This window comes from Abramis brama, assembly GCF_963993115.1.
Source record: "Abramis brama genome assembly, chromosome: 8".
Lineage (NCBI taxonomy): Eukaryota > Metazoa > Chordata > Actinopteri > Cypriniformes > Leuciscidae > Abramis > Abramis brama.
In genome coordinates, this window is record NC_139970.1 from 43,374,884 (window position 1) to 43,400,075 (window position 25,192).

Sequence of the window (25,192 nt, forward strand, 5' to 3'; positions counted from 1 at the left end):
AAATAACGAAAAAAGTAATATTCAGTTGGTAGTCATATACAATAGCTAGATCACCGCTAAATGGGAGAAAATCCTACACATTGTACCTTTAACAATAATGTAAACATTTAGAAATGTTTAAAATAATGTAAAGTGCTAGAATTGTTAAAAAACAATTACAATAACAATAACAAGTATTCCTGCGCGCAACATAATAAATCTAATAAAACATGGAGAGACTCTTGAACCTCAGACTGAAAAAATCTTTATTGACAAAGGCAAGCAAATCCAGATGACAGATGAACAGCAGTAGTAAAGTGAGATCTGTGTCTTTGAGAGAAATGTGTCGTGTTTAGTCAAAACGTTTGGGTGATTGGAGTAATGTTTAAAGTCCCCAATCAAATATGAATGAGTAGATTGTTAAAAATAATAATAATCAGCATTTACAACAAACACTTTGAGCACTAATGAGAAAATATGTTGCTGTTTGTTCTCAAATTATGTTCTAGGGTGGAAATAAGCCTCCTGGAAATAAACATACAGTAAATGCCAGCATATAAAGCCATTACAAATAAATGAAGATTAATAAATGACAAAAAATAGTAATATGAGAAATTACACCATTAGGTTTCTGATTTGTGAATATGTGCTTGATCTCGTTCAGCTCTTCTGGATCTAATGTCATAAACCAGAACAATGACAGTAGCCATGCCCACCAGAACAGAGAGGACCAATCGGATCACAGCTTCAGTAGGACCATAACAGTGGACAGAGTCTGAGGAATAAAAGCATCAAACTGAGATCAGATCAGAGGGTTGTTCCATAAAACAAGATTAGAATACAAGCCAGGCTTATTTTGGTTAGTCAGACTTATTGTCGGTGGATTCTGTTTCATAAAGCAAACTTAAATTAGTTCAAACTCAGTTACCCTGGCAACTTATGCTGGGAAACTAGCCTGGTCCAGGGCAGGCTAACTGTCAGGCTAAGCCTCAGCTGTTACACAGATCCTCTAAAACTGACCAATAGGAACACAGTGATATTACCACTGACACTCTCTCATGCCATTATTGGACTTTATTAACCACTATTAGTCCAAAAATAAATACACAATGTACAGAAAATCAACTTAAATAAGGCTACAATTATAAATTAGACACTATATACAGTATATATAGATAGATATAGATAGATATAGATATAGATATAGATATAGATATAGATAATACAATATATATATACTACAGGTTTTCTTTTTTTACTGGCTGAATGTTTTGTGCCCAAGATTTAATTAAATTGTTTTAAAGATTTATGAATACATTTCTCTCTGGTTTTGTTTGGCAGCTGTAGAACACGTTTATGATTATAAGAAGAACATTAGAACACAATCTAAAAAAAGCTTTTTAAAGCAGAAGTTAAAATCACAAAATTAAAAATAAATAATTACAAAAGCACAGTATAAATTTTAACTGGTAAGATGAATCTGAGCTTAGTAATTGACAGTATATTAGCCTACATTTGATTTACCCCATTACAATAGTCCCTTTACAGTTATTGCTATCATAAAAATACACTTGTAGGTTTAAAATTCTAAATAAGGCACATCTAATGTCCAAATAACAAATATTTTAGCATATATATATGTACTTTATTGTGGCTTTCAATTCAAACACATTTAACAAAATTATACAAATGGACAGTTCCTTTAAAGACATCATATTTTCCCCCAATAAATATTCATTTATTATTTATTTTTCCTTCTACTTTTTTTTTCTTTTGTGATAATACCCACCAACACATAGCCTAAAAAACACATGATTAGAACAATAACCAAAAAGTACATAGTTAGACACTTTACATATGATTTAAGAGGGAAAAGACAAAAAACAATAAATAAATATTAATAAAAATGTATAAAAAAATAACAAATAACTAGAAATAAAAGGGAGGGAGGGTTATATAAAAATGTAGTTAATGTAGGCTTATATATATTCCTTTATTTTATGGAATATTCTTTGATTTTAGAGTTGCTCATATCTTTTCAAAATGTATACATTTGCTCTTAATTTCATGTTATCCTCTCCATAGTGTACTTTAGAAACTAAATCTACTTATTTAAAACTGGGGATTCTTGCTTTCTCCAAAAAAGTATTGCATTAAAAGCTGTAATTCTCAGCATTCTAAATAAGTATACATCATCTTTATTAAGTAGCATAGGTCATATACCCAAAACTATATTTTGTATCTTTATATAGTTTCTTAAAATAAACTTCCCTGAATTAGGCTACTTCTGTTCACTTAAGTACTTCTGTTCGCTAGAAGTTCACTGCAACTTATCCAACATCCTAAAGATAAATTATTATAATTAGAAGATATTTCTAGTGTTATAAAATATCGCATATTAATTTTCCAAGCAAAATGTATATTTTAGTCAGAATTATTGCGCTCCTATTTGGCACGCATGCGCGCAGCAGCGCTCATTCAGTATGAAGATTAGCAGCAAAATGGATACATTTACACGACTTTCTAACATTTACAGATGGAGGATATAACTGTAAAATGTAAGTTTTGCACTGAGGGAAAAAAAAAACATATCACAAACGCATAAAACAGCACAAAATATACGTAAAATATATATATGTTTGATGGTGGATCGATTTGATCCACGATCGACCTCTAGGGCTGCTTCAGAAACGCGTGCACACGCAATTATTTAGACTAGATAAACCTGGATCAAATTAGTGAGATTGGGTGAACTTCAATTACCTTTTATGGAACCACTTTAGCCCCAACTTATTTGTTAGGCTCATTCAAGTCCGGTTTTGGAGTTTAATCCCCGCTTTTCTAAGCGTCTTTTATGGAACAACCCTCTGATCAGTTCATAAACGCTAATATCAGCGCTGACATCAACTAATATCAGCCGTACCTGAACATGTGTGACATAGTTGAGTGATGTTGAGATGTTGAGTCTGGTTGCTGATGGGATTGGGATGAGATCCTGGTGGTGATGATGATGATGATGATGATGATGCTGATGATGATGATGATGGTGATGAAGATGAAGAACAGTTTCTGCTGATGGCAGGAACAGGCAGACGAGCTGGAAAACATGACAGAAAAAGATAAATAAGAACAAATCTCATCAAATCTAATCTTATTTTTGGTTAAACAGAGATTAGAGGACTGTTCCATAAAACAAGATTAGAATACTAGCCAGACTTATTTTGGATAGTCAGACTTATTGTCGGTTGATTCTGTTTCATAAAGCAAACTTAAAATAGTTCAAACTCAGTTACTCTGGCGACTCTGATAGTATACAATATAATTTAACATGTTCGTAGGCCTTGTATCATTTATCATTGTAGCCTATATATATATATATATATATATATATCTTACAGGTTTTCTTTTCTTACTGGCTGAATGTTTTGTGCCCAATATTTAATTAGTTTGTTTTAAAGATTTATGAATACATTTCTTTCTGGTTTTGTTTGGCAGCTGTAGAACATTTTATGGTTATCAGAAGAACATTCGAATATTACAATATAAAAAAAGCTTTTTAAAGCAGAAGTTAAAATCACAAAATTAAAAATAAATAATTACAAAAGCACAAACTAAATTTTAATTGGTAAGATGAATCTGAGCTTAGTAATTGGCCTACAGTATATTAGCCTACATTTGATTTACCCCATTACAATAGTCCCTTTACAGTTAAAAAGGTTTAAAACTCTAAATAAGGCACATCTAATGTCCAACAACAAATATGCATATATATATATATTTGATGTACTTTATTATGTTTTCAATTTTAAACACATTTAACACAATTATACAAATGGACAACTGCTTTAAAGACATAATATTTTCCCCTGATAAATATTCCTTATTTTTTATTCTACTTTTTTTCTTTTGTGATAATACCCACCAACACATAATTAGAACAATAACTAATAAGTACAAAGTTAGACACTTTTACATATGAAAAAAGGAGAAAAAAGAAATTATATATATATATATATATATATATATATATATATATATATATAAATCAAACATTCACATATTTATATCAAACTCTTAATGACACATAATTCCTAAGTTATTCAATTAATATTTTTAAATATCAAATATTCAATATTAAATAAGTAAATAAATAAAATAACAAATAACTAGAATTAAAAGGGAGGGAGGGTTATATAAAAATGTAGTTAATGTAGGCTAATATATATTCCTTTATTTTATGGAATATTCTTTGACTTTAGTTGCACATATCTTTTCTAAATGTATACTTAATTTCATGTTATCCTCTCCATACTTTATAAACTAAATCTAACCAATCATTTAAAACTGGGGATTCTTGCTTTCTTCAAAAAAAAAATAAATAAAAGAAGATATTTTGTATCTTTATTATATTTGGATTCTTAAAAAAAATCTTCCCTGAATTACGCTACTTCTGTTCAAATTTATTTAATATTTTAAGTATAAAATATATGAGTGTAATGTACTATAAGTTCCAAAATCTCCACTCTGGCCGGAGTTTTTAGAAATAATTGTTTTCAGAGGCGAATTCTCCACTTGTGTGTAAACGAAGGGAAATGTCTCCGTTTTTCAAAATAACCATGTACGTGTAAACGGGGCCTAGGCCTGCTTCAGAAACACATGCACACACAATTATCTAGACTAGATCAACGTGGATTAAATTAGTGGGATTGCGTGAACTTCAATTACCTTTTATGAAACTGCTTTATCCCCAACTTATTTGTTAGGTTCATTCAAGTCAGGTGTTGGAGTTTAATCCCTGCTTTTCTTAGCATATTTTATGGAACAACCCTCTGATCAGTTAATAAACGCTAATATCAGCGCTGACATCAACTAATATCAGCCGTACCTGAACATGTGTGACAGAGTTGAGTGATGTTGAGATGTTGAGTCTGGTTGCTGATGGGATTGTTCAGCACACAGATGTAGGAGTTTTTATCCTGATATTCCACTTCCAGAGGGAGAGAGAGACTCATGTGGCGATAAAACACACTGATGCTGGACAATAAACTGTTTCCTTTGTACCAGGAGAGAGTCACATGACCCACATTCACAGCTGAACACACCAATGAACATGATGATGATGATGATGAAGATGAAGAACAGTCTCTACTGATGACAGGAACAGGCAGACGAGCTGGAAAACATGAGAAAAGATAAATAAGAACAAATCTAATCAACAATCTTCTTTCGGTTGAGTCAGTGTTTATATGATCTATCATCTCAAACTATAAACTGATTCAACAATAAATAAATATGTAAATAGTTGGTAAAAACAAGAATATTTGAAGGACATGAGAAATGATCTCTACTCACCAGAGACAGAAACTCTGAAAGCTTTTAATGAGAAACTTTCTGAAAACCTAAACCCTTTCATGATCTGTAGTTGATAATCTCCAGCATGTTCAGTTGTGATGTTTGTGATGGTCAGAGATCCAGTTTGATTGTTCAGCTTCAGTCTGTCTCTGAATCTCCCAAGATAATCATCATATACAGTGATTCTGTCGTCCTTTACATTAATTTCAGCTATTAAAATATTTTCATCTCCAAACATCCACCGAATCCATTCATAATCCTTTATTTCAGTGAGATCAGAGTTTACAGTGAGTGATTCTCCCTCCTTCACTGATATTTCAACTGTATCAACAAACAGAAACAGAGTTTGTATCTGAGATATTAATATTTAAATTTCAAATGAACAATAACATAAAACTTAAAACAGAAATGAAGCAAAATGGTGTTTGGATTAATATTGTTTCGTTTGATTAACATCTAAAATGGTAAAACAAATATTTAACCTACCAAAGACCGCAAGATAGACATAACTGATCGAATCATACTGGTTTCGTCTATAAACTCCAGCATGTTCAGTTGTGATGTTTATGATGGTCAGAGATCCAGTTTGATTGTTCAGCTTCAGTCTGTCTCTGAATCTCCCATCAAGAACATAATCATATACAGCGATTCTGTCGGCCCGTTTATTGACTTCAGATATTACAGTGTTATCAAAAATCCACTGAATCCATTCATCTTCCTTTATTTCAGGGAGATCAGAGTTTAGAGTGAATGATTCTCCCTCCTTCACAGACACTGATACCAAAAACACAAACAGGGTTAGTCAGATTAATACTGTGAAATCACTTAATAATGTTTTACTAAATAGTTTAAAATGTCAGTTTGAAATAAACAATATCATTAAACAAACAAAAAGAAACAAAATGGTGTATGAATTAATTTAAATATTGTCATTAAATAAAGGTGAAACAAATGTGTTTAACCTCACCATAGGAACCGATATTGATCTTTCTCTTTCTCACACCGTTGATCTGTAGAGAATAATGTCCCATCATTTTAGTGATGTTTATGATGGTCAGAGATGCAGATCGTATGTTCAGCTTCAGTCTGTCTCTGAATCTCCCATCAAGAACATCATCATATACAGCGATTCTGTCGGCCCGTTTATTGATTTCAGCTATTAAAGTGTCTTCATAATATCCAAACCTCCACTGAATCACATCATCATCCTTTATTTCAGTAAGATGTGAGTTTAGAGTGAGTGATTCTCCCTCCATCATATACTTCAATTCATCACCAAACACACCTGAAGAACAGAGTTTTTCACAGATTAAAGCTTTAAAATCACTTGATGTTGGTTTGAAGCTTCACTGAAATACTTTAAATCATTTAAATGCGTGTGGGAAACGCCATTGGATTATTATTTTGTTTGGATTTTCCTTGCCTGGAACTGTTTAAACCTGTGGATTATATAAAAACTTTCCATGGATTATTCGTTGACTCATTATGTCATTATGCTGGTTGCCGGTTTTGGAGCGCTTGGGGCAAATTTATTAGCAACGGCCAAACAGCGCTGGAGAACTTGTAGCGTGTAATTCATTGACTCTGAATGAACATTCATATTGTAGATAGTGGGTTAAATCAGTCGATTGTATGATGCACTGTTTTAATCATAATCTACATCTAGTGGTTGTTCATGCATTATTGACTGAGAGTGAAATTCTTTTTCGATTTTGTTTGTGATCTACTTTACAAATTCATCAGAAAGAACGAGAAAAGATCGACACAGGATCAATACCATTACCTTCCAAAGGATCCTAATGCCAGTGGGAAAATGGGTTTTTATTTTCAACAATTTGAACGTCTCAGCAGTGCATTATTTTTTTGTATTCGATATATTTCACTGTGGATTATTCGGTAAATCAGTTGTAATTTCGGTGCAGGCTTTGCAAACAGACTTTTAAAGCTACAATATGAAAGATTTTTGTAATAAAATATCCAAAAATCACTTGCACAGTGTGATATATTTCCTGCAGTTGTGTACTTACAATATCCCAAAAGTTTCCAAAGATTTTTAATTTCAGAGAAATTCCAATTATAAATAATGGCTCGTCCATGTTCACTTGTTGCCTGTCAGTGACGTAATATCCGCGTTATTCCTGGTTTCCACTCGTACTGCCGTAGTAACCATGACGACAGACGTGGACAACTGCGTTACGTATAGTGGCACACTCACACTGTTGTTTCGTTCAAACATTATGGACCATGGCAAGCAGACTTTGGGACAAAAGGAGAACTAAAACGAGGATCAATATCAGCGTGCCATTTTCGAGATGCCGAGAGCTAGCGTCCGCGGTTCGACTTGACAGAGTCGCGAATGGCAAATGTAGAGGTGAGCAAATGTACATGCAACTAATCATTGTTATACAGCTCAACATGATTAAATGTTAGAATATGATCAGTGTGTTATGCTAATGTTGATCTAGCTCACTGCTAGTCTCATACAGACAAACTAACACACAGAATAACATTATAACTTTAGCACACTCAAATGCAGTTTAGTGTGATAGTGTAGAGCAAGTGAAACAGCGCTGCGTTCCCTCACAAGTTTCATCACAAAACGATCAACTTCACATAGTTTCTCTTAGTAGGATGAAAATAATCTTATTTAAACTGTGATTAAGATATATAAAGCGATCAAAGAATGCTCCCTTTCCAACCGCCCAAGCTGTCAATCACACAGCGCGAGTTTATCTGAGGGCTGTTCCATAAAACAAGATTAGAATACAAGCCAGGCTTATCTTGGATAGTCAGACTTATTGTTGGTGGATTCTGTTTCATAAAGCAAACTTATAATAGTTCAAACCACCAGGAACACAGTGATATTTCCACTGACACTCTTGCATACCATTACTGGACTTTATTAACCACAGTCAGTCCAAAAAGAACATTTTGGACATTAGGTTATTAAAAGAACATTAGAACATTACAATCTAAAAAAAAACTTCTGCTTTTTAGAGCAGAAGTTAAAACCATAAATTTAAAAATAAATAATTACAAAAGTACAGACTAAATTTGAACTGGTAAGAGTTTAGTAATTGACCTATATACAGTATATTAGCCTACATTTGATTTACCCCATTACAAATAGTCTCTTTACAGTTATTGCCATCATAAAAATACACTTATTAAAAATACAGGATCTTGTAAAATTATATAATGCACAGTTCATGTTCAAAGCGTATCACAATTTATTACCTGTGAACATTCAAAATATGTATTCTCATAAAGAGCAGTCGTACAGTTTGAGAGGATTTGGGAACTTTCAATGGCGGGTTCCACCAGAAGGAGATTTTCTATGTCTGTATGTGGGGTTACTTTGTGGAATAATCTGGGGCTTGAATTAAAGCAATGTCAAAGCATTCACCATTTCAAACGTCTTTACAAACAAAAGGTCTGGTCCCATTACAATGATAATGAGGTTTGATTGTATTCATGTTGTGTGGAGTGTTGGATTAGTTGTTATTTACCCTTGTGGTATTCCTTCTACCATTGTTGTTATTTGATAATCATTGTTACCTGAGGTAATATCTGTATATTATGAATATGTATTGTATGTATGTGTGGTCTTGCACATGTGGAACTATAATACTGTTTCTTAATGAGGTATTATTATTACTATTATTTATTTTATATATATTTTTCTTTTTTCTCTTTGAGACAATTGAACAAGGAAGCAGTTATTTTGTTTGTATAAATTCTTTGACAGACTGGGGTGGGGTTCAATAAGTTTTACTTCCCACTCCATTTCAAGCATCAGTGTGTAAGTTATTATAGTTATTATTATTACTATTATTATTATTGTGTATCTATTCTGTTGGCACACTATTTGCTTGAAATAAACAAATAAATAAACTTACTCGAAGATTTAAAATTCTAAAAAAAGGCACATCTAATGTCCAACAACAAATATCTTAGCATATATATATTTTATGAACTTTATTATGTCTTTCAATTCAAACACATTTAACTTTAATTTCTTTTTTTTTACTTTTGTGATAATACCCACCAACACATAAAAAAAAACATTATTAGAACAATAACCATTAAGTACATAGTTAGACCCTTTTACATTTGTGAAAAATGAAAAAAGACAAAAAAATATATAAATAAATATTAAACATTCACATATCAAACTCTTATAATGACACATAACTCCTAATAAGTTATTCTAGTATTATTATTTAAATATAAAATAATTATTAAATAATATATCTATACTTTTGCTGTTAATTTCATGTTATCCTTTAAATCTAATCAGTCATTTAAAACTGGGGATTCTTGCTTTGTCCAAAAAAAAAAAAGAAAAAAGTATTGCTTTAAAAAATGTAATGTAAGTCATCTTTATTAAGTAGCATAGGTTATACACCCACAACTATATTTTGTATCTTTATTTGCTTTCTTCCCTGAATTACTTCAATGTCATACTAACATTATAAGGGTGTCCCAATAAACATTATACATTAATACAATCCAGTTCATGACTCCTTCAAAAAAGAAATAGACATACATATATATATATATATATATATATATATATATATATATATATATAGAACAATAACTAAATCAAAAGACACTTTTACTTTCTTTTTTGACGTCACATTAAAACTAACGCTGAGTATCTGAGCTTCACATCAATCACTAATAAATTGTATTAGACCTGAATTCAAGCTTGATCTGACAGTAAAATCACAGTGAATTATTTCTATAAGAGAATAACAGTGAATGTTAAATCCTCTCTGGTTAATTTAACCTGTAATTTATTACATGCTACCAGAAGAGAAACAACCAAAGTCATATTTAAAACTCACCATCCAGACGCCAGAAACACAGACAGAAGAAAACGATGCGAAACATCTTCAGCGCTTTCAGTCCACAAATATGAAAAGACACTTTTTAGAACTAAAATGACAGATGATCTGATGTGAAGCTGCTCTGTAGTAAAATGAAGTGAAACTCCACCAACATCTAAAATAACTGCACATCTATAAGTGTTAATGCATGTGACCATCTAGCTCGATATTAGCTCATTATTTCACGCTCTAAACTTGGTCACTTTGAGCTCCAGTGCGCCTCAACTTCCTCTAGATCAATGACATCATTTTGTTACACAGAAATAAACATGTTAAAAGTGTCTTAAAGCAACAGTTTGATCTTGTCATGAGATTGTCATGTCTCAATTGTTTGTCCTCTTAGACTGATTTCAGAGACCTGTGGGACCTGAGACGGGCTACCCAGCGATGGAGGAAGTTGCTCTTTGGGAGAGAGTGTCCGCACCTCTCCCTCCCCGGAGGAGGACCGGGTGGAGAATCCTTTGTTTAATTTTGTTTCTGTTCTGTACCCACATTTTCAATAAAAGAGCAATTTCTTCCATCTCTGGTTCACAAGAGGGCGCGGATTGCAGTGTGCAACGCTCACATGCCTTTCCACTCCTTTCCACTCCTTTTCCCCCTCACCATCGCCAGTGGGCAGCAGTGTGCGGTTTGGGGACGCCACCAAAAGTGTAAGTGTGGCACAAAAAACTCAGGGCCGCCTCAGTGCCTCCCGAGCTGAGTCCCTGTGTTCCACCTCGCTGCCCCACCCCGGGAACGTCTGTGGTCCCACTGGTCCCACTTGCACAGTGTCTGGTAGCCTGGCTAGCGCTTCCAAGCCCGTCTCGCTGGCTCATCCGTACCATCAGACTCAGCTATGCGATTCAGTTCACCCGGCGCCCTCCCAAGTTCAGGGGAATCGCAACTCTGCACAGAGGTGAAGTGGATGCCCCTGAACTTGGGAGGGCAGAAATCGATGTCCTACTGACGAAGGTCGCGATCGAGCCAGTTCCTCCAGCCGAAACGAAGACAGGGTTCTACAACCCCTACTTCATTGTAACCAAGAAAGGCGTGGGTTACAGCTGATCTTGGACCTGCAAACCTTGAATCGGGCCCTGCACAAGCTCCCGTTCAAGATGCCCATGCAGAAACACATTTTCGAATGTATCTGTCCCCAAGATTGGTTTGCAGCGATCAACCTGAAGGACGCATACTTTCATGTCTCGATTCATGTTCTCGAGGCTCCTGGGGCATATGGCATCCGCAGTCGCAGTAATGCCGCTCAGATTGCTTCATACGAGACAGCTTCAGCACTGGCTTCACGGCCGAGTCCCGAGATGGGCGTGGCAGAGCGGCATGTACTGGGTGCACGTCACCCCGCACTGCCTCCAAACCTTTAGCCCGTGGTCAGACCCTTCGTTTCTACGGGCAGGTTTTCCCCTAGAATAATTGTTCAGGCATGCTGTGGTCTTCACGGATGCCTCTGCCACCGGCTGGGGGGCCACATACAACGGGCGTGCAGACTCAGGTCTGTGGACGGGGCCTCAACTGCATTGGCACATCAATTGCCTCGAGTTGCTCACAGTACGCCTTGCACTGGGCTGCCTCACAGGGCCGCTACATGGCTAGCACTTACTCGTCCATACGGACAGCACTGTGACCGTTGCGTACATCAACCGTCAAGGTGGTCCACGCTCCCGCCGCATGCCGCAACTCGCCCGCCATCTCCTCCTATGGAGTCAGAAGCATCTGAGGTCGCATTCACATCCCTAGGTTGCTCAGTTGTGCAGCCAACGAGCTCTCACCACAGCCTACGCTTCAGAGAGAGTGGCATCTCCATCCCCAGGTGGTCCAGCTGATATGGGACTTCTTCGGAGCCGCTCAGATAGATCTGTTTGCCTCTCCGGACTCAATCCATTGCCAGTTGTTTTATTTCCTGACTGAGGGGACCCTCGGCACGGATGCACTGGCACACAGCCTGGCCCGGGGCCTACGCAAGTATGTGTTTCTCCAAGTGAGTCTTCTCGCACAGACTCTGTGCAAAGTCAGGGAGGACGAGGAGCAGGTCTTGTTAGTTGTCCCATATTGGCCCAACCGGTCTTGGTTCCTAGAACTCATGCTCCTCGTGACAGCACCTCCTTGGCCCATTAATCTGAGGAAGGACCTGCTTTCTCAGAGACAGGGAACTCTATGGCACCTGTGTCCAGACCTCTGGAAACTCCATGTCTGGTCCCTGGACGGGACGCGGAGTTTCTATGTGATCTACCCCAAGCGGTGGTAGACACCATCACTTCAGCTAGAGACCCCCTCAACGAGGCACCTCTATGCTCTGAAGTGGAACCTGTTCATTGAATGGTGTTCTTCCCACCGGGAAGACCTCCGAAGATGTCCGATCTGAGTCGTGCTTTCTTTCCTGCAAGATGGATTGGAGCGAAGGCTGTCTCCCTCCACCCTCAAAGTGTATGTTGCCGCTAAGGTAAGCCATTGGGAAAGCATGACCTGAAGATTCCTGAGGGGAGCGAGGAGACTGAATCCGCCTCGCCCCCTCTTGGGACCTGTGTCTGGTGCTCAGCGCACTGCAGAGACCTCCCTTTAAACCATTGCAGTCAGCTGAGTTAAAGATCCTGTCACTAAAGACAGTGCTCCTGACTGCTTTGGCTCCCATCAAGAGGGCAGGGAACCTGCAAGCATTGGAGAATTTGGAATAAATTTTGTTGTTATTTTCAAAAATTAGAAATGTTACCTAGTCAACTAACAGAAATATCTCTTCTATGGAAGTTGCTTATTTCATTTGTGTATTTTAATCATTTTAGTTTAAGTTAATCAAAGCTGATTCAGATTAATGGTGCATCAATATGGAGTTGTTTGTCTGTATCAGAATTTGGCATTTCAGCCGTTTTCCAAAAGTTTCTGTGGACAGAGAGCGTTTTTAAACAAAATCCCTGTTTTCAAATATATCCGGATTAATGTAGACGAAGCCTTAGATCCAGTCATTTTAAAGGTATTTGATTAGATTAATGAATTTATGACTTTATTTTCAGTTTTTACAGTGTGTTCTGATCCATCGGCACCGTTTCAGACCTCCTTGTTTTTTGGGGGTTTTGCACCAATTGAGCATGTTGAATAGAGATGAGAAATCACTCTGATTGGCTATTTAGCTTAACGAACGAGTCCGTGCACAAGAGCAACGTGGGCTTTTCCGTTATGTTAACCTGGTCATTCCAATCCCAGACAGCAACATAGTGTCAGCTCAGATCTGGGAAGCCTTGAATCCGCATGTACCGGATGTGGGCCGACACTGTGTTGCTGTCTGGGATTGGAATGACAATCCCAAACATTTCATATCAACATGAGCCACCTGGAATGAAGAAAGTGAGCAACATGACTGATATTTAAAATGGAAAGCTTTCTTTAGTTTAAAAAAAAAAGAAAAAAAAAGAAAAGGTTAGTAGCTCTGGGTGCCGTTTAATAACAGCTTAATGAAAACTTGATCGTGAACACAGTTGAGTGTAACAATCACAGTGCAGCACAGCTAGAGAACCAGATTACTTACATAAAGTATTCCTGCAGGGGGCGCCCAACATAATAAATGTAAGAAAACATGGAGAGACTCTTGAACTTCAGAGTGAGAAAACTTTATTGATAAAGACAAGCAAATACATGCGGAGAGCAGAAGTAAAGTGAAATCTGCAGCTTGGTTTGAGAACAGATGTAGTAAATGACTGGTGTAGTCGTTCATCAAGTGTTATGTTAAAAGTTAGTTATAGCTAGCTAAGTTTCCACTAATACAATTATTTAAGTCGAGATAATTTTAAGTTAAATGTTTTAATTAGCTTACTCAAATATTTGAAGTTGAGATAAATTAAAATGTATGAGTACAAAATAAAAATCGGACTGTTCTGTTTACTTAAACTTTAAATTTCTTAACTTAAAAAAGTGAGGCAGCTGATTTAAGTTTTGCCAGCTTATTCTGGTTTACGGTGTAAAGTTTATATATAAAAATGTAAAGCCTTTTAAATTGGATTTTAAAATATATATTGCTGAGAGAGAGAGTGCAAGCTAAACAATCATCAGTATTTATTATGACAAAAAGATTAGAAGAACAAAAAACACACTTGAAGAACCTTTAAATTTCAGCATTCTGCTTTAGATTTCAATACTTCCTGAAAAAGATGAACATATAAAGCCACATATAAGTAAATAAGTAAATCTCACAAGCTAAGCTATATATAAAAAATCAGTTTGTGAGAAATGACACCATTAGGTTTCTGATGTGTGAATATGTGCTTGATCTTGTTCAGCTCTTCTGGATCTGATGTCATAAACCAGAATAATGACAGTAGCCACGCCCACCAGAGCAGAGAGGACCAATCGGATCACAGCTTCAGTAGGACCACAACAGTGGACAGAGTCTGAGGAATAAAAGCATCAAACTGAGATCAGATCAGTTCATAAACGCTAATATCAGCGCTGACATCAACTAATATCAGCCGTACCTGAACATGTGTGACAGAGTTGAGTGATGTTGAGTCTAATCAACAATCTTATTTTCCATTCAATCAGAGTGTTGAGTCAGTGTTTATATGATTTATCATCTCAAACTATGAAATGATTCAACAATTAATATGTAAATATTTGGTAAAAAAAAAAAAAAAAAAAAATTGAAGGACATGAGAAATGATCTCTACTCACCAGACACAGAAACTCTGAAAGCTTTTAATGAGAAATTTTGTGAAATCCATCTCTCTCTCAAACTTTTGATCTGTAGTTTATAAACTCCAGCATGTTCAGTTGTGATGTTTGTGATGGTCAGAGATCCAGTTTGATTGTTCAGCTTCAGTCTGTCTCTGAATCTCCCAAGATAATCATCATATACAGTGATTCTGTCTGCCTTTACATCAATTTCAGCTATTAAAATATTTTCATCTCCAAACATCCACCGAATCCAATCATAATCCTTTATTTCAGTGAGATCAGAGTTTACAGTGAGTGATTCTCCCTCCTTCACTGATATTTCAACTGTATCAACAAACAGAAACAGAGTTTGTACCTCAGATATTGATATTGATATGTCAAATTAACAATAATATAAAACAAAAAACAGAAATGAAGCAAAATGGTGTTTGGATTAATATTGTTTTATCTGATTAAAACATAAAATGGTAAAACAAATATTTAACCTACCAAAGACAGCGAGAAAGACATAACTGATCGATCTTGGCAGCCTTCGTCCATAAACTCCAGCATGTTCAGGTCTGATGTTTGTGATGGTCAGAGATCCAGTTTGATTGTTCAGCTTCAGTCTGTCTCTGAATCTCCCATCAAGAACATCATCATATACAGTGATTCTGTCGGCCGTTACATTAATTTCAGCTATTAAAGTGTTTCCATACTTCACATCATAATCCTTTATTTCACCAGAGTTTAGAGTAAATGATTCTCCCTCCTTCACGGACACTGTCACTAATCCTGATACCAAAAACACACACAACCAGGGTTTGTCAGATTAATACTGTGAAATCATTTAATAATGTTTTACTAAATAGTTTGAAATGTCAGTTTGAAATAAACAATATCATAAAACAAACAAAAAGAAACAAAATGGTGTTTGAATTCATTTAAATGTTGTCATTAAATAAAGGTGAAACAAATGTGTTTAGTCTCACCATAGGAACCAATATTGATCTCTCTCTTTCTCACACCGTTGATCTGTAGAGAATAATATCCAGTCTCTTTAGTGATGTTTATGATGGTCAGAGATCCAGTTTGATTGTTCAGCTTCAGTCTGTCTCTGAATCTCCCATCAAGAACATCATCATATACAGCGATTCTGTCGGCCCGTTTATTGATTTCAGCTATTAAAGTCACTTTATAATATCCAGGCCAAAACTGTTTGAATATCCATTGTCCATACTTCCATTGAATCGCATCATCATCCTTTATTTCAGTAAGAGCAGAGTTTAGAGTGAATGAATCTCCCTTCATCATAATCTTCCATTCATCTTCATCACCAAACACACCTGAAGAACAGAGTTTCACAGATTAAAGCTTTAAAATCACTTGATGTTGGTTTGATGAAGCTTCACTGAAATACTTTTAATCGTTTAAATGTGATGTTAATAATATTCTGCAGCAATACAAAGACAAAAGATGACAAATGAAATAGAGTAGAGATAGATTTATATATGGAACAAAAACTAAATAAAAAGGCACTTTTACTTTAATGTTGTAACAAGTACTAGGTTGAATTTACTGTTGCTGTATAAACTCATGCTGTGGTTCTTTTCTGTCTTTAGTAGATTTATTAAATGTTATTGTGGATTAACTAACATTTACGAAATCAAATAAAGACACAGAACAGAAGCACAGCGTGTGTAAACTGGTATATCCATATATCTTTAGTAGATGTTAGTAAATGTTAGTGCTGTCCTGTAACAGTGAATGTTAATCCTCTCTGACTAATTTAACCATTTATTACATGAAACCAGAACTGAAGCCATAAAAACATATTTAAAAGAAACACAAACAGAAAAAAAACAATTCAAAACATCTTCAGCACTTTCAGTCCACAAATATGAAAAGACAAACTCTTCAAAACTGCTTCAGTAATAAAATGACAGATGATCTGATGTGAAGCTGCTCTGTAGTGAAATGAAGTGAAACTCCACCAACATCTAAAATAACTGCACATCTATAAGTGTTAATGCATGAACATCTAGCTCTTTATTCCTGATAATTCACACTCAGTGCGCCTCAACTTCTTGTCATTTTCAACCATAGTAAACACTGACCCATGACGTGTTAAAAGTGTAAACATATTCTTTTCATATTTTCCTATGATTAATATTCATCCACTATGGATTACACCACTGCTGTGACACTCTAAATGCTCACTTTATTCAGAGTAAACACTGCATTAGTGAGACGCTCAAACAAAAACACTGAAACGGTGCAACAGTTTCTCTCATGTCTCAGACGAGCTGATAAAGACTGTGACCTCAGAGCTGACTAAGATAATCAGTTATGAGATGCCATTGTGAGCAAATGCTTGGATTCAAGGTGGGCAAATAAAGCAATAATTTGAGACCAGAATCCAATTCCAGCTCCAGACGAGCTCCTTATTCTAACAGTGAGCAAAATCAACATGAAGTTGCATCAGCGCTCGTACTGAGGGAATATCTCTGATGATATTATTATACTTGCTCCAAACCAAGAGACACTTGATCAGAGACAACATGCAGAGGCTCATAGACTTTAAACATTTTTAAGTCTGAAAATTGTCAGGGCATTGGCGCATGTTCACATAAGAAAACAACTGAAAACAGCGCTGTTTGTTCACCTTAGTTGTAGTTGTATCCAATAAACTATGATATTAAACAAGCTAATGCTATAATCGCTAACATAGCAGACTCATGGAAAAATACATCTGTTATCAATTATTTTTTATCATGAATAATTTATAAATGACTCAGCATCGTCTGTATTAATGAGAAAATAACCACTTCATCTGATGTTTAAAGTGAATAAAATAGCCTTGACTAAAGAACTTTGTTCTCTCCACCGGCAGCGTTCCCAGATCGGGAGGACGATTTCCAGCCCAAAAGCCCAACAAAAAAACACCCAAAACTTTAACTATAAATGTAATGTTATAGAATTTTATTGCCATGCCAATTAAGGTTGATAATGGCATTTTTTTACTCATTAAAACAAAATAATGATGATAAAATAATATAAAAATAGTTAAATTCCCCAGGAAAACTAAAGAAAGAAATTTTAGCAGATATGACTAAAATGCCCAGACAGACTGTCATGATTCCTGTCTTGTGTTCCACTTGTTTTGTGTGTACTTTTGTCATTTCCTGTCTTGTGCTAAGTCTTGTAGTCCTATGTAGTTTTTCATGTTGATTAGTCTCCAGGTGTATCTTGTTTGCTCATTTAGTTAAGCTTGTTTGCCCCTGTGTATTTATAGCCCTTGTGTTTCACTTGTTACTTTGTCAGTTGTTGTACATATACAGGAAATGACAAAAGTACACACAAAACAAGTGGAACACAAGACAGAAATCATGACACAGACACTGTCAAAATGGCAATCAAGAAATGAACCGATACCCTCGGAAAAACACATGGAATATTTTCAATATCAACCGTCAGAATAAGTAATGCAAAAAGTGAACTGAATAATTAACGAAATTATCAGGTATTTCACGCTTGTTCAGACACAACGACAGTCAAAACTGTCAACAAAGAATTAACAGCAATAATGCGCTTTCCTTTGTGTTGGAGTTTAACTTCAGACAGAAGTGTAAAAGATGTCCTGATGCAGGACAGGATCATATAGTTTCATATTCAGTTTTGATTTCAACTGTGAACAAACAGTGAGTTGTATTTTTTAGAGTTACAATTATATGAACTAAGAGCCTTCGTCATCTCCCTCCACAGGTGTAATTCACGTTTAGAGAGTTAGAGACTCTCCCACTCTTTACCGTGTAACTTATATTTAGGAAACCCTGGCATTGTAATCACTTGAATATAGGCTACCAACCCGGTCACACTAAATGCGTCTCTATAGTACGGCCAGCACGCGCTACTCTCTCCAACCCTTGGTTATCTGAGGTTCTCCGTGAACACCGGACTGAACTCAGGGCAGCGGAGAGGAAATGCCGCAAATCAAAAGACACATCCGACCTGAGTATGTATAAATCTCTCCTCTCTTCCTTTTCTGTGGATGTTCATGCTGCAAAATCTTCATACTTCCACAACAAGATCAACAGCTCCTCCAACACACGATCTCTCTTCAAGACATTCAACTCTCTCCTCTGTCCGCCTCCACCACCACCCACCTCCTCTTTAACTGCTGATGACTTTGCGAAATTCTTCACCAACAAAACAACAACTATCAGCAGTCAGTTCTCAGCTCCACACGCACAGGAACCCAGTCTGACCCCTTCCACAGCCAATATCCCTCTGTTCTCCTTTTCTCCACTAACCGAGGAAGAAGTATCTACACTTCTCCTCTCCAGTCATCCTACCACCTGCCCTCTAGACCCCATCCCCTCACACCTTCTACAAGCCATCTCTCCCACACTTCTACCAGCACTCACACACATCATCAGCTCATCCCTACATACTGGCACTTTCCCTACAGCATTCAAGCAGGCTCGGGTTACTCCACTGCTTAAAAAACCAACACTAAACACATCATCTGTAGAGAACTACAGACCTATCTCTCTCCTACCATTCATTGCGAAAACACTTGAAAGAGCTGTTTTCAACCAAGTAACATCCTTCTTGTCTCTAAACAACCAGCTGGATGTCATCCAATCCGGCTTCAAGAAAGGGCATTCAACTGAGACTGCATTACTGTCGGTCACAGAAGCCCTACGGATCGCAAAAGCTGCTTCCAAATGTTCAGTCCTCATTCTCCTGGATCTGTCTGCTGCCTTCGACACTGTGAATCATCAGATCCTTATGTCCAGCCTCTCATCACTGGGCATCACAGGAACTTCACTCCACTGGTTTGAGTCCTATCTCACAGGTAGGTCCTTCAGGGTCGCATGGAGAGGCGAGGTATCCAGAGCACATCAACTGACCACAGGGGTTCCCCAGGGTTCAGTTCTTGGTCCCCTCCTCTTCTCCATCTACACCACATCACTGGGACACATCATACAGGCACACGGCTTCTCCTACCACTGCTATGCTGATGACACACAGCTCTTCCTCTCATTTCAACTAGATGATCCCACAGTAGCTGCACGGGTCTCAAGCTGTCTGGCGGACATCTCCACATGGATGAAGGAACATCACCTGCAGCTCAACCTGGCAAAGACTGAGCTTCTCGTCCTCCCTGCCAATCCGTCTCTACAGCACGACTTCACTATCCAGCTAGACTCATCATCAATCACCCCATCAAGTTCGGTCAGAAATCTTGGAGTAACGTTTGATGACCAGCTGACCTTCACAGATCACATTACAAAGACAGCTCGATCATGCAGGTTTGCACTGTACAACATCAGGAAGATCAGGCCTTTCCTTACTGAGCATGCAACACAACTCCTCGTCCAGGCCCTGGTCATTTCTAGGCTTGATTACTGCAATGCTCTTCTGGCTGGACTTCCTTCATGTGCAACTAAACCTCTACAAATGATTCAGAATGCTTCAGCTCGTCTTGTCTTCAACGAGCCCAAAAGGGCCCACGTCACTCCTCTGTTCATCTCTCTGCACTGGCTACCTCTCACTGCTCGCATCAAGTTCAAGGCATTGACGCTTGCTTACAGATCTATCACAGGCTCAGCTCCCTCCTACTTTCACTCAGTCCTACGAGCCTACATCCCTACCAGAAGCCTATGATCGGTCAACGAGCGACGTCTCGTGGTTCCATCACAGAGAGCCACAAAATCACTTTCCAGAACATTCTCATTCACAGTTCCCTGCTGGTGGAACGCTCTCCCCACCCTCATCCGGAATGCAGAATCCCTGACAGCATTCAAAAGACAACTAAAAACCCATCTCTTCCGTAAGCACTTAACCTCTTAAAAAAAAAAAAAAAAAAAATTCCTTTCCCTTTGAAACATCACTTATCAGGCTTATGCTACTCTGAATAATGCCTGAACTTCGTATTTTGAGCACTTCTTGCGTTGTTGTTGTTTTTGCCTCTTCATGATGACTCGCTTAATTTAGTCCTAATTTTGTAAGTCGCTTTGGATAAAAGCGTCTGCTAAATGACTAAATGTAAATGTAATGTAAATGTAGCACGCATTGTCTTTATCGTGCAATTATACGCGAAAATGAGTTTTTACGTGCATATGATACACATGGTTAGGTTTAGGGTAGGTTTAGTAGTGGTGTGGTGTACGTGTGTATTATACGTCTGGTTGGGATTAGTGGTTTATCATTTGAGAAACCAATCCTGTTCAAGTAGTGCTATAGACAACACTTAATGCTTGTTGTTGGGTGCGTGTGTAAGCCTATTACACAAAATAAAGTAAGTATCATATGCACGCAAACTAATTTTCGTGTATAAATTGCACGATAAACACGTTCAGAATCTGATTTCTTATCGCGCTAAAACTCGTCACTCATGAATCATTATGTTTGTCTGCTGATCAAAGCACTGTGAGGGAAGGGAGTGAGGACTCAATGTTTCTGAACTTTTTGTTTTACCTCATTTGCGTTTGTACTGTTTTACTTCTTACACAGTTATTTGAGTATATATTATTATATTATTTCCAATACACAGCTTGGTTTTTAATGATATGTTTAGGGGGAAAACCCTGAGATCGGGTCCTGACCCCCGCTATTTCTGCCTACACTAATAACTGAGTTTAGACCTGAATTCAAACTTGATCTCACAGTAAAATCACAGCTCAATTATTTCTATATGAGAATAACAGTGAATGTTAAATCCTCTGTCTAATTTAACCTGTAATTTATTACATGGTACCAGAAGAGAAACGACCAAAGTCATATTTAAAACTCACCATCCAGACGCCGGAAACACAGACAGAAGAAAACGATGCGAAACATCTTCAGCGCTTTCAGTCCACAAATATGAAAAGACAAACTCTTCAAAACTGCTTCAGTGATAAAATGACAGATGATCTGATGTGAAGCTGCCTCCTGTTTTTGAAACTCCACCAACATCTAAAATAACCACATCCTTAACTCTTAAACAGGCAAGAGTAGAAAATGATAAGCAACAAATAATTTCATGTCATTTTTTATATCATCTGGACTTAAGTAAATCATATCCAAAATAATTTTTGAATTTTTTTATATATTTTGGATTTTATGAGTTGTGACTCCCAGATCACATTGCCTGTTTAGGGTATAAAAAAAGGACCAAATCTATAACTGCAACTGCCATTGCATGTTTAAAACAATTATATCCTATACTTCAACTCATTATAACATACATTATATATGTTGACATTATATATTATATATCATTGGAAAGCTTACAAACTCAAGATTCAGCCTGAGAAAACCGTTTTGAAATCGGACCTTGCATTACCATAAAAATTGTACTTTAAATTATTTTAGCAAGTTCCTTACCTATAGTGGGTGGTGTCAGGTTTCTTATTACAAAGTTTATTTTAACTACTTTATAATAAAAAACATTTCTAATCTTGACAAAACACATATCGTCGGAAAGGTCTGAGACTGTATTGAGACTAAAAATAAATAAATGTTTTACAAAAAACACCCAGTGGCTATTTTTGGTACAGCTAAAACATTCTTGAATTACAACCATTTAAATTTGGATAGTGCAATATTACATATATTCTCAAAAAGGGGGATGACAGGTTTGTAATATTGTTGTTGTTTTTCAAATCATGTGACCAGCATACTCAAGACAGGCAGGCTGTATCAGTTTAACCTGTAAATTCTTCTCCAGCGAGTACACCTTCTCCTGCAAAACATCTGGCGTACGGAGAAAATACCAACGACATGGAAAAAGGCCATCATCATCCCGATCTTTAAGAATGGCGACAATCGGGAATGCCAAAACTACCGTGGCATTAGTCTACTCTCAATCGTCGGCAAGGTCTTCATGAAAGTTATCCAAGCACGCCTGCAGAAACACCGTGAGCAAACGAGTAGAGAGGAGCAATCCGGCTTCAGACCACAACGGGGGTGCTGTGACCAAATATTCAGTCTCCGCCAGGTGATGGAGGAGCGAATTCGATGTGGAAAGCGGACGGTCATCGTCTTTATCGACTTTAGATCCGCCTTCGACTGCGTCGATTGGCAAGCACTTTGGACGACGCTGGAGACCGAGCACATCCCATCGAAAGTCATCAAGCTCCTGCAGGAAAACTATAATGGATCGTCAAGCCAAATACGCATCAGAAACGAGCTATCTGCTGAACGTACCATCTGCACTGGAGTATGCCAGGGAGACGTCACCTCACTGCTGCTTTTCAACATCGTTGTCGACGCAATCATGAGGAAAGTCTTCGAGGGTAGGCGAGGAGTCCAGTTCGACGAAAATGTCTCATCAGTAACGGATCTTATGTTCGCCGACGACAGTGGCGTGCTGGCCGAAGATCATGCCGAAGCCACAGACATTCTATACGAGATCGCCGACGTTGCCCAATCATATGGTTTAAAAATGAATGTTGACAAAATGAAGGTACTGACAACAGATGGATCGCCGGCCGACGTCAACCTCGATGGCATCCAGATTGAGCAAGTTCAGAAGTTCAAATGCCTGGGCTCGCTGGTTGAAGAGAGGAGAGTTGCGTCTACGGCGGAGACCCACAGTCGAATTGGCCAAGCAACCGCAGCATTCGCCTCGCTAAAGTGGTGTCTGTGGAAGCGAACCAATGTTTCTATCCCGACCAAGGTTCGCCTGTTCCGGAGGCTGATCCTGCCGATTCTACTCTACGGATCCGAAACGTGGACGGTGCTGAAGGCAGACCTCAACAAACTCGTAGTTTTCCAAATGCGATGCCTGCGCCAGATCTTGCGAGTATCACTTCGAGATTGCCTTCGAAATGAGGACATCCGGCTCAGATGTTAACAACAACCTCTGATCGAGGAACAAATCCAAAAACGACGACTGCGATGGTTTGGTCATGTCTGCAGAATGAGTGGGAGCCGACTACCACACCAACTCCTCTGGCATAACCGACCCTCCCAGTGGAGAATCCAGCTAACGGCACCAAAGAAAACGTGGCTCAAACAGGTTGAGGAGGACATCAGGAATCGTAGACTAAATATCCACGACGCCAGAACGATCGCCTTGGATCGTCCCGCATGGAAACGCCTCGTAAATCAGATTCGACAACCATTGGCACCCACAGCAGCGTACGGACTTAAGAGCCAATCCAGACCAAGCGCCAGCTAGGGATCAAAGAAGAAGAAGAAGAACCTGTAAATTTTATAATTTGTAAAAATAAAAATAAAAAAAATACCCCAGAATACAAAGATAGTCAAAAGTAGGGTTAATCCCTTTTTTATACCCAAAAGTGGCAATGCGACTCAGGTGTAACATATATTTCAAAACGTGCTAAATAACAACATGAACAACATTTTTATAAATTTTCTTTTTCAGGACCTTAAGAAAATGTTCATAATTAATGTTAGCAGTGTTAGTATTATTTTTTTCAAAAGAAAAGTAAGTTTAATATATACACTCACCTAAAGGATTATTAGGAACACCTGTTCAATTTCTCATTAATGCAATTATCTAATCAACCAAACATGGCAGTTGCTTCAATGCATTTAGGGGTGTGGTCCTGGTCAAGACAATCTCCTGAACTCCAAACTGAATGTCAGAATGGGAAAGAAAGGTGATTTAAGCAATTTTGAGCGTGGCATGGTTGTTGGTGCCAGACGGGCCGGTCTGAGTATTTCACAATCTGCTCAGTTACTGGGATTTTCACACACAACCATTTCTAGGGTTTACAAAGAATGGTGTGAAAAGGGAAAAACATCCAGTATGCGGCAGTCCTGTGGGCGAAAATGCCTTGTTGATGCTAGAGGTCAGAGGAGAATGGGGCGACTGATTCAAGCTGATAGAAGAGCAACTTTGACTGAAATAACCACTCGTTACAACCGAGGTATGCAGCAAAGCATTTGTGAAGCCACAACACGCACAACCTTGAGGCGGATGGGCTACAACAGCAGAAGACCCCACCGGGTACCACTCATCTCCACTACAAATAGGAAAAAGAGGCTACAATTTGCATGAGCTCACCAAAATTGGACAGTTGAAGACTGGAAAAATGTTGCCTGGTCTGATGAGTCTCGATTTCTGTTGAGACATTCAGATGGTAGAGTCAGAATTTGGCGTAAACAGAATGAGAACATGGATCCATCATGCCTTGTTAACACTGTGCAGGCTGGTGGTGGTGGTGTAATGGTGTGGGGGATGTTTTCTTGGCACACTTTAGGCCCCTTAGTGCCAATTGGGCATCGTTTAAATGCCACGGCCTACCTGAGCATTGTTTCTGACCATGTCCATCCCTTTATGACCACCATGTACCCATCCTCTGATGGCTACT

The 25,192-nt window shown here is 37.6% G+C and overlaps 3 protein-coding genes across 4 annotated transcripts in view; 1 reads left to right on the forward strand and 2 right to left on the reverse strand.

Annotated features, from left to right (window-relative positions):
• LOC311088383 (uncharacterized protein) overlaps positions 1-25,192 on the forward strand; it is a 190,751-nt gene that overhangs the window by 68,358 nt on the left and 97,201 nt on the right. The gene's annotated exons all lie outside the window — the stretch shown is intronic.
• On the reverse strand, positions 234-6,610 carry LOC311088378 (uncharacterized protein). Of its 2 annotated transcripts, XM_084122439.1 has the most exons (6): positions 6,299-6,610; positions 5,818-6,105; positions 5,332-5,652; positions 4,865-5,152; positions 2,903-3,076; positions 234-754 (listed from the first exon to the last, which is right to left on the reverse strand). In XM_084122439.1, the coding sequence occupies exons 1-6, from the start codon at positions 6,588-6,590 to the stop codon at positions 603-605; spliced, it is 1,515 nt and encodes a 504-aa protein (XP_083978565.1). In that variant the 5' UTR covers positions 6,591-6,610; the 3' UTR covers positions 234-602. The 2 variants fall into 2 exon arrangements, 1 of the variants encoding a protein (XP_083978565.1); XR_014607495.1 differs by lacking the exons at positions 2,903-3,076; positions 5,332-5,652; positions 5,818-6,105; positions 6,299-6,610 and having other exon boundaries at positions 628-754; positions 4,865-4,998.
• LOC311088380 (uncharacterized protein) lies at positions 13,639-21,752 on the reverse strand. The gene is made up of 5 exons (XM_084122442.1): positions 21,662-21,752; positions 15,851-16,204; positions 15,369-15,653; positions 14,877-15,203; positions 13,639-14,596 (listed from the first exon to the last, which is right to left on the reverse strand). The coding sequence occupies exons 1-5, from the start codon at positions 21,705-21,707 to the stop codon at positions 14,445-14,447; spliced, it is 1,164 nt and encodes a 387-aa protein (XP_083978568.1). The 5' UTR covers positions 21,708-21,752; the 3' UTR covers positions 13,639-14,444.

What these genes read in the sequence shown, in the direction of transcription:
- LOC311088380 (XM_084122442.1), bottom strand. Translation starts at nt 21,707, where the DNA reads ATGTTTCGCATCGTTTTCTTCTGTCTGTGTTTCCGGCGTCTGGATG. An exon ending in GTGTTTCCGGCGTCTGGATG is followed by an intron (nt 16,205 to 21,661) that starts GTGAGTTTTAAA and finishes TCTGTTCTTCAG; the next exon opens with GTGTGTTTGGTGATGAAGAT. An exon ending in TGTCTTTCTCGCTGTCTTTG is followed by an intron (nt 15,204 to 15,368) that starts GTAGGTTAAATA and finishes TTGTTGATACAG; the next exon opens with TTGAAATATCAGTGAAGGAG.
- LOC311088378 (XM_084122439.1), bottom strand. Translation starts at nt 6,590, where the DNA reads ATGATGGAGGGAGAATCACTCACTCTAAACTCACATCTTACTGAAATA. An exon ending in TGTCTATCTTGCGGTCTTTG is followed by an intron (nt 5,653 to 5,817) that starts GTAGGTTAAATA and finishes TTGTTGATACAG; the next exon opens with TTGAAATATCAGTGAAGGAG. An exon ending in ACTATGTCACACATGTTCAG is followed by an intron (nt 755 to 2,902) that starts GTACGGCTGATA and finishes TTTATTCCTCAG; the next exon opens with ACTCTGTCCACTGTTATGGT.